The sequence below is a fragment of the Magnolia sinica genome, chromosome 9 (assembly GCF_029962835.1).
Source record: "Magnolia sinica isolate HGM2019 chromosome 9, MsV1, whole genome shotgun sequence".
NCBI classification, from domain to species: Eukaryota; Viridiplantae; Streptophyta; class Magnoliopsida; order Magnoliales; family Magnoliaceae; genus Magnolia; species Magnolia sinica.
The window spans coordinates 81,163,466-81,173,442 of NC_080581.1; the positions used below are offsets into that span (position 1 = coordinate 81,163,466).

Consider the following 9,977-nt stretch of genomic DNA (forward strand, 5'->3'; position numbering starts at 1 on the left):
CGAGCTTCACAAGTCATGATGGAAATTGGCCGGCTAGTTTGCAATGGCTAAGGTGGATCATTGTCAGCAGTTTGGAATTACTGAATGAATCCCGTAGGTTGCTACAAAATCCAGTGTCGGATAGGGACCACTCCCGGAGAGTATTGTTTGGAGGGATTTCACCCGTAAGAAGTGGATTGGATCCTACATCGAGGGTTTGTAGGTTTGGCAGCCTGAAAATACTCTCTGGAATTTTTCCATGCAATCCGCAATCACTGAGAGCTAGTGACGTTAAAGAAGAGAAGTTCCCTATCAAGTTGGGTACCACCGAAGAGAGATCGTTTCCACGGAGATCAAGTTGAGATAAGAAACAGAGGCTGGAAAGGGAAGAATGGATGGGGCCTGAAAGACCACAGCCTCTCAAGCTCAATTTGCGGAGACGAGGGAGTGCAGAGGATAAGGCCAGGCCCCACCCACTACCCTCCGCTGAGATGTTTATCCAATCGAGATGGAGTTCTTTCAGACTCGATAGATTTTGGACGAATGCTCCAATGTTCGGGTTTTCAAGTTTCAGGTATTCATAGTAGGTATTGAAAGATAGATCGAGGGACACCAAAGTGGTCATGCGGGAGATTTCCAGCGGGATTTGGCCATAAAAATGCAAATAAGAGAGGTTGAGATGGGTCAAACTGGTGAGATGTTCAAACCCAGATGGGTCAAATGGAGAGGAATCAAAGTAATGGTAAGCGAGGTTGAGCCTCTGCAGGCTCGGAAGACGAAAGAGGCTTACAAAATCAATCCGACCGTAGATACGGAGCTCGCTGAGGTCGAGACTAGTCACGTAACCAGTGACACCATCGCACGTGATGCCTTCTCAAGAGCAACAATCCCTGTTATCAGGATTACAAGAGGGGAGTCTAGTCTTGGAATCCCTGTTATCAGGATTCCAAGAGGACAGTCTAGTGGTGTTGTCCTCATAGGAGAAGATAAAGCTCTGTTTCAGGCGGAGCAAAGCAGAGAAGTGATCTTCCATGCATGCTTGACAAGTCTTTACTGTTACTGACACTGGCAAAGACAAAAGGGGAAGAGAAAGGGAGGGAAGAGAGAAGGAGAAATGAAAAGGCTGTATTAGTAAGAGGGTGGAGAAGATCCATTTGATTTTCTTGGGAGGATTTGGAATGTGTAGGAAGAGAGAAGGTTGGGAGGCATTATACAGGGAAGGGAGGAGTGTTTAAATCAATCCCAACCAGTGTTTGAAATATCGGTACAGCACTATGTATCGCACCCTTGAGATACAGATAGGTATCGGTTATTGCACAGGATATATCGTTTGTATTGCATAATTTATTGCACTTTTTGGGAAACATGGGGAAACATTGAGGAAATGGTTGGAATTTTTAATGAAACTTTGAAAATTGTTAAAAAAGCCCTTAAGATACACTTTTAAATCATAACATCTCAAAAAAAATATGCACATAATAAGTTTCTTCTGTATAGGGTCCTAAGCTATGCGATGTTTAACTAAACTAATGCAACTATATTTAAATTGGATGCATGATATTTATAAAGTTATCATAGTCATGTATGAAAACACAACCATTTGGAGATATCATTATAGGCCATGAGAAAAAGAATGAGTCAAATCTAAAGCTCGAGTGGACCCCACCACAGAAAACAGTGGAGAGAGTGACACCTACCATTAAAAATTTCTAAGGGCTACAAAAGTTTTCGATCAAGCTAAAATTTGTTTTTTTCCCTTCTTTCATGTCTATCTTAACTTATAAATAGATTGGATCTCAAACAAACATCATAGTGGACCTTAGAAAGGTTTCAACGGTGGGCATCCCTCTCCCCGCTGTTTTCTGTGGTGGGGTCCACTTCAGATTTGGATCTGACTCATTTTTTGTCTCATGCCTTAAAATGGCATAGCCAAATGTATGGACGGTGTACATACAACACATATATCATGGTGGGCACCACAGAACTTGGTGCGTTACTTCAGTAGGCAGTCTGACTACGCAACCTGTCAGTATCTTCCACGTCTGGACGCGGATTGCGTACTACCCTCGCCCATCCCTAGCTTCAAACGGGCAGTTCTGTGGGCGGGTCCACCGTGATGTATTTGTACATCTAAGTTGTTAATCCCTTTTCTTAGATTATTATAAGGCATGAGCACAAAAATGAGGCAGATCCAACGCTCAAGTAGACCACACCAAATAATAAGCTTGGTTGCATTAAAATGTACAAAGCATTAAATGTCAGCTGCTTTAATGCTAGTGGTTGGTGCTCTGTGGGCCCCACCATAATGTATTTGTTTCATCCATTCCGTTCATCCACTTTTACGGATCATTTTAGGGATTGATACAAAAAATTATAATGATTAGATATCCACCATTAAAATCCTCCTAAGGCCCACTGTACTGTTTATTTGACATCCAATCTGTTGATTGGGTCGTAAATACCCAGATGAAGGGAAGAAATAAATATCAGGTTGATCCAAAGCTTTTATGGCTCCCAAAACGTTTTTAATGGTCAACGCTCATTCAACACTGTTTCCTATAATGTGGTCCACTTGAGTTGTGGATATGGTTTAATTTTGGGCTTAACAAGTTAAATAGTTAGTAAAAACGTATCGACGGCGTGGATGGACCACATACATTAAAAGTGGACCGAAGTGAGTTTACTGAGTACCATAAGAGCGTATTGAGTAACGCACCACGCAAGCGGATTACGTATTGAGTAAACTCTGTGGGGGCCACCGTCATTCATGCACTATATCAACTTCGTACATCAGCTTTATCATATAATTTTAGAGCTTTAAACCAAAATTTAATCATATCCAAAGTTTAAGTGGACCACACCACTTGAAATAGTGTGAATTGAAGTCTACCGTTGAAAAGTTCTCGGGCTCCACAGAAGTTTTAGATCAAGATGATATTTGTGTTTTCCATTCATCCATGTCTGCGTGATCTTATGAATAGTTTGGATGACAAATAAACATCACCAAGGGCCTTGGAAATGTTTTAATGGTGGAAATCAATACTTCCATTGTTTCTTTTGGTATGGTCTACTTGAGCTTTTGATGTACTTCAGTTTTGGGCTCAACCCCTAAAATGATATAGAAAAACGTATAGATGGTGTGGATAAATCACATGAATTCACAGTGGGCCCAACAGAGTTTACTCAGTACGATGAGAGTGTACCGAACAACTCAGTACGCATCCGAATTTCTTTTTAACCCATCCGCACGACCCATTTTCACCCATTTGTGCCCCTCTCCTTCACATTCCCTCTCCTTCACGAACGCATGCGTTTCGGAGCAATATTCGCGGCGAGGTTCCTCAATCCGCCCTGATTTCTCGCCGGAATCTCGAAAAAATTCCCACAGACGCTCTCCAATCAGCGAAGAAAGAGGGAAATGAAAGAAAATTGCCAGAAAAAGAGGAAAAGCGTGCTTACTTGTCAAATGGCCCACCTTCGATCACCGATCTTCGTTGCAGCCTACAGGTACTCTCCGATTTTTTATTTTTTTTCTGATTCAAATTTTTTTCGGGCGATATTGTTGATATATCGTGTGATATTGATGATATATCGGCCGATATCTGGATTTTGGGTTTTTTGGTATCTTCTGGGGGTTATCACGGAGGTTTCGTCTCGCAGGGGTGCGATAACGATAATATTGGCCGATAGTATCGATATTTCGAACACTGATCCCAACTACTCGCATGCAATCACCGACAACAGATATTCGTTTAAGAAGCACGACCCACATAGAGAGCCCTACATGGGACTTTTCACAGGCATGCAACAGAACAGAACTCGGATGGGTTCATCCACGCCGTCCATACGTTTTTACAGAGATCATTGCAGGTGTTGAGCTAAAAATTAAAATATATCCAAAGCTTGAGTGGACCATATCATAGAAAACAATGGAAGTATTGATTTCCACCGTTGAAACCTTTCTAAGTACCACAGTGATGTTTATTTGTCTTCCAACTTTGTTCATGAGATCAAACCAACATGGTTGAAGGGAAAACACAAATATAAGCTTGATCTAAAACTCCCGTGGCCCAATAACTTTTCAATGGTAGACGTTCATTTCAAACTATTTCTTTCTGGTGGCGTGGTCCACTTTAATTAGCTTTGGAAAGTCTTCATTTTTTTTGGCCAAAGCCCTGTAATTATCTGGTAAATGAATGGACAAGATGGATAAATTAAATACATGAATGATGGTGGGTACCATAGAGTTTACTCAGTAGGCTTAGCGTAATAAGTTGCTCACTACGCAATCCGGTGACATAATAAACATTGCTCCAGGTGGTTTTCAACGGTGGGTGTTCAATCACCGCCGTTTCATGTGGTGGGCTCCACCTGAGATACGGATCTGCCTCATTTTTTGAGCATGGTAGGCCCAAGAGCATTTCCAGCACCGAGTACAGGAAGGATCACTACCAAAGCCAAGTACAAGGGGAGGGCTTTCCAATTCCCAGTTCCTTGTCCAAAAACGCACAAGTATTCATCTCTCTCTCTCTCTCTCTCTCTCTCTCTCTCTCTCTCTCTCTCTTTTCGTTTCCTATTTTTGCTCTCTCTCTCTCTGTCTCTCTCTCTCTCTCTTCGTTTCCTATTTTTGCTTTCGAATGCGCATCGTCAGCGCCTATGATATCAGCGGAGAGGAAGCCGATTTCATCCTACCCCCTGTGGGGTCCACTGTGATGTAAACGTCTTATCCACGCCGTCCATACATATTAAAAGATCATCTTATGGCATGATCAAAAAATGAAGCAGGTCTATATCTCCAATGGACCACACCAAAGGAAGCAGTGGTGATAATGATACCACCATTGAAACCTCTCTAAGGGCCACTGTGATGTTTTTTTTACCATCCAACATATTCATAATGTCATGTACACCTGTATGAAGTGAAAACACAAATATCAGATTGATCCGAAACTTCTGCAGCTCCCAAGAAGTTTTTAATGGTGGACCTTTAACACCCACTTTGTGACCCAATTAAGCCTTGGTTCTGCTTCATTTTTGGGTTCATTCCGTATAATGATCTGTAAATAGGGATTGACGGCGTGGATAAGTCGTTTTCATCACGGTAGACCCCACAGAGCTCTGCCCGGACGGATTACGTCCAGGCGGTGACGGATTTCAGTTGGGAAATCAGCTAATAAAAACTCAAAAAAGAAAGAAAGAAAAAAATAATAATAATTAGGATTTATAATTGGAAAATATACATGTTTCCTCTTTGGTACACAGATTTTCACACCAGAGAGTGTTGTGGCACTTGCAACCACCTACTGTGGACCGCACCACGATGCATGTGTTAGATCCACCATCCATTTTTTAAACACAAGCCGAAAATTGTGCCAGATGCGAAGCTCAAGTGGGCCGCAGCAAATAAAGAAATTGCGATTGAACGGCTACAATTGAAACCTTTCCACAGCCTACAGCCTACAATGACGTTTATTCTCCATTAACTTATTCGTAATATCACACATACCGACTTACCTGGATGAAGGGAAAACACAAATGTCAGCTTAATATTATATTGGCCTTCTTTAAGCTTAAAATGAGCTTTGAATACGGCTAGACGGCATGGATATAGTCACATACATCAGATCCCACGGTGAGGGGTTCCACCCACATCGGTGGATCCGGGGTCTCACCTAATCTGCTCCCATGCACACGCCACCATTTAGTCAGGCAACCCACAAGGTAGGTTTGACATTGTAGATATTTTTGTCCAAAAATTACATGTAGTATGGTTGGTCCCTACATTGGAAACTGGTGTACTGGTAAGAAAAACTTCATCCCAGTTTTATGCAGCTGTACATTTGTTTTGCAAACCACGGTCCACCTGACCAGTAGGCAAACCTGATCTTGGGGCCGACTATCTACATCGTGGAACCCCTCTGATGGATGGATGAATTTGGACGTGCGTGGGGGCGTCGGAAAGTTGATCCGCAAAAGTTTAAGATAGACTAGAAATAGAATTTCAAGGTCAGGTTCCAATCCTTGCCTGAGTGGTAGACTTTAAGGAGTTTCAACACCACGTCGTGGGTTTGAAACCCATATGTGGTGATCCTTACTCTTGCTAGGGTGATGGACTCTCAGGAGTTTCAACACCCAGTCAAGGGTCCGAGTATCCATAGGTGGTGAAATTCCACTACGGTGTGAGTGTGTGAGGGTGTGTAAAAAAAAAAAAAAACACCATGTGTCGTGAAATCCCACTACGGTGTGTGAGGTGCGTGAGTGTGTATAAAAATAAAAATAAAAAAAGAGAAAAAGAATTCCAAAGGTCACGTGCTTTATTCCGAACTCGCCCATACGCATGATACAATGGCTTTTAAGAAGACCTATCTACCATGAGCAGGGTGCGAATTTTTATTTAAGAACGGCACTAATGTGCCATGCCCATTGCACTACATAACATAAAAGTTCCATCGACGGTGGTCTAAGCATCCATCAGCACTGTATGAAGATACTCTGCCATCCAAACGGGGAGCAGCCCCTGGCGCTGGATCCAAACCGGGTGTGCGCGACCCCAGTGCAGCCGGCCTGGTTGTACATCGCAGCGGTCTGCCCGGTGTAGGTGAAGACGTAGCCGCCACGGCGATTAATGTTTGAACAACCGCACCGGTTTAGCTGCTCCGAATTGCCGCTGCACCCGGGTCCAGCATACGCCGTGAAACTGCTCGCATGTGCATGGTTGCTTCCTAGCACAAGCAGTGCCATGACCACAGTCACCATATAGATTGAAGTCTTCTCATGGGCCATCAGATTAAGGGATGATCAAAGGACTTGTTACTCTTGAGGGAAATATAAAAGCTTGGGGTGATGGACGGTGATGACTCTTCTCCTTTTATAGGGAGGAAGAGATGGATAAATGGTTACGTGTATGGTGAAATTTCTATACGTAGGCAAATTTCGTGAAGGGGAAATTGAATGAACATAGCAACAATTCTTGTTCTCGGCAATTTCTCTGCCCAGGAAATTTTCACGAGATTTTCAAAAATAATCTTGTGATACTATACACAAAATCTCATTAAAAATAAAATATTAAAAAATATTTATTATAAATTATTAAATGTAAATTAAAAAAAAAAAAAAAAACACGTATAAACTATTCATTTCAATTTCAAAAAATAAAAATCAATAAAACCGCAGTATTTTCATAATACAATAGCTAAAACTTAAAATCCGGTGACATATTGAATATATAGGCATATTATCTTGATAATATTGTTTGATCAAAATGTCACGACATTGTCACGAGCTTTACGAGATCGGGGCAATATTTTTCATAGGAATTTTGGCTGTACTGACCTTGAAGTTTGGTCAACTTACCTTGGGAGCCACGACGTTTCGTATATCCCAAGAGTGGCCTTGTGACATCTTTTGGATATTGTTTCAGATGAAAATACTCCTATCCGTGGTTCAGAAGTCGTATGGTCCTGGAGTGAAGCAGAAGTTACCTTTTGTTTCAACCCCGAAGAAAGTGATGGATCAGCTACTCTCTCGGGCACCAGCCAATGGCTGGTGCTCAACGGTCTGTGGGCCCCACCACCATGTATGTGTTACATCCATGCCGTCCATATATTTTGGGGGATCATTTTATGGTATGAGTCCAAAAATGAGGTATACCCCAATCTCAAGCGGACAACATCACAAGAAACAGTGTTAAATGACCGTCGTAGACCATTAAAAACATTTTAGGGGCCATAAAAGTTCTAGATCAAGCTGATCTTTGTTTCTTCTCTTCATCTGTGTTTGTACGACCTAATCAACAGATTGGATGTCAAATAAACTGTACTGCGGTCCCTAAGAGGATTTTAATGGTGGAAATCCAATCACTACTATTTTCCTGTGTTGTGGTCCACCCTAGATTTATATCCCTCTCATTTTTTTAGGATGAATCCCTAAAATGATCTGTAAAAACAGATGAACGGAATGGATAGAGCACATACATCATGGTGGGGACCACAAAGCATCGAACACGAACACCATGGCGTGGACGGAAGCATTTATAAGCTCGTGAAGGAACAAATGTCGCCTTTATTCACCTTTTACAGACCTTCTTCTTCTTCTTCTTTCATTTTCTTAGATCAATGAAGATCCAGGGACCAATTGCCAGAGAGGGACATTGTTTCTCCTTATCGTTTCTCTCGTCTGAAAGCCTCTTTCACTATGAGGTTAATATTTTATTTTTCTATAGGCATTTGCTAAAGCAAAGGAAGATCAGAATCGAGAAGCTGAGGGTTCTAGTTATTATGTGAAAGGGAACTTACTGTAGGGCACGCCTTGATCAAACCTCCACCATTGATAGCAAAAAATCACGACTTCACATTTTCAAACCTCGACCACTGACAGTGACAACCACGACCCTTCGTCTGGGTCAAAACCACAACCCAGATGTAGTGTCGTGGTTCACATGCACATTGGATCTTGGTTATCATGTTATAAGGATCGTGCTTTTCACATGCACATGATGTTACATGGGTCATGGTTGGCAGATGTTATGGGTCGTAGTTGTCATGCCAGATGGGTCATGGTTGCCAGCTGTTATGGATCGTGATCGTCATGTAATATGGGTCGTAGTTTTTATCTTACACAGGTTGTGGTTTTCAGCTGTTATGGGCTATGCTTGTCACGGAATATGGATCGTGGTTGTCATGTAATATGGGTCGTGGTTTTCATCTTACATGGGTTGTGGTTGTCAGTTGTTATATGGGTCATGCTTGTCACGGAATATAGATCATGGTTGACAACCACGATCCACGTTGGATACAACAACGATCCATTGTTCCTCATTATCACGACCCAACGTATATAACAACCACGATCCATTGTGCATTTGAACCACGCCCCGTTTTCCATGACAATGGGGACCAGTTTCCCTTCGTACTGGCCTCGATTCATGGTCATACCTCTCAAATATTCTGAGGGTGGCCTTCTGACAACCTTTATACATAAAATGTTTTGGACGAAAATGTCCCTTGTCCTTAGCTCAATAGTTATATGTTTTCAGAGTGCAGAAGATGTTACTTATTTTGAACAATCCTGAGAATGTGACATGGACCGAGGCCTTTTTTATCAATGGATCGTGGTTTCATCTAGAGTGGGTCATAGTCGACAAGCACGATCCAATGTGGATGACAACCACGATCCAATATGCATGTGAACCACGAGATCACAGGATAGGGTCGTGGTTGTCATACACACTGGGTGGTGGTTCCCAACCACGATTTATTATGGATGATAATCACGACCCATTGTTAGTCATATCCACAACCCTTCTAGTGGATCGTGGTTGTCAGTCACACAGGTTGTGGTTGCCTTCTTGTCATCCACAACGGGTCGTGGTTCACCAACCACGACCCGTTTTGGTTGAAAACCATGACCCTTTGAGTGGTTCATGGTAGTCTTCAACCACGACCCAATGTGAATGACAACCATGATCCAAAGTGGATAATAACCATGATCCTTTATAGATAACAACTAGTATCCTTCATTTCCGACAACTTATACCCATTCAATTTTTTCACAGATTAACCAACATTCAAAGAGGATGGGTTGTAGGCCTATATTATGCTATTATGATGGAGAGAGCGTATATGACAAGGGACTATTTACCTATAATAGTAGAGACTCAAAAGGATTTGTTGTAAGTGATGATATTACATATCGGCAACTCCTAGATAAAATGCATCAGATTACGAAGACTGCATCGGATGAATTCAATTTGATAATTAAAGTTGTGTGTGGTGATGCACTACATGGATTCTTCCGTCCACATAGAATCAAAGACGATGAAGATCTCAAAGCATCTATGTTATTCTGTGGACAGACTCCTCTAAAACAAATGCCATTGTATGTAGAGAAAGTGAGTTGTTATCCTCTCGGTGAGGATAATAACATAAATCATACTTTACATTCGAACCTATCGTCTCTTCATTTGCAGCCTTCAAGCAATGATCGAATAGTCGATGATT

General features: G+C 41.9%; 1 protein-coding gene across 1 annotated transcript; it reads right to left on the reverse strand.

Annotated features, from left to right (window-relative positions):
• Nucleotides 1-13: 13 nt before the first annotated feature.
• LOC131255227 (receptor-like protein 6) lies at nt 14-6,720 on the reverse strand. The gene is made up of 2 exons (XM_058255919.1): nt 6,471-6,720; nt 14-849 (listed from the first exon to the last, which is right to left on the reverse strand). Exons 1-2 carry the CDS (start codon nt 6,718-6,720, stop codon nt 14-16), a joined length of 1,086 nt encoding a protein of 361 aa, XP_058111902.1.
• Nucleotides 6,721-9,977: the final 3,257 nt, after the last annotated feature.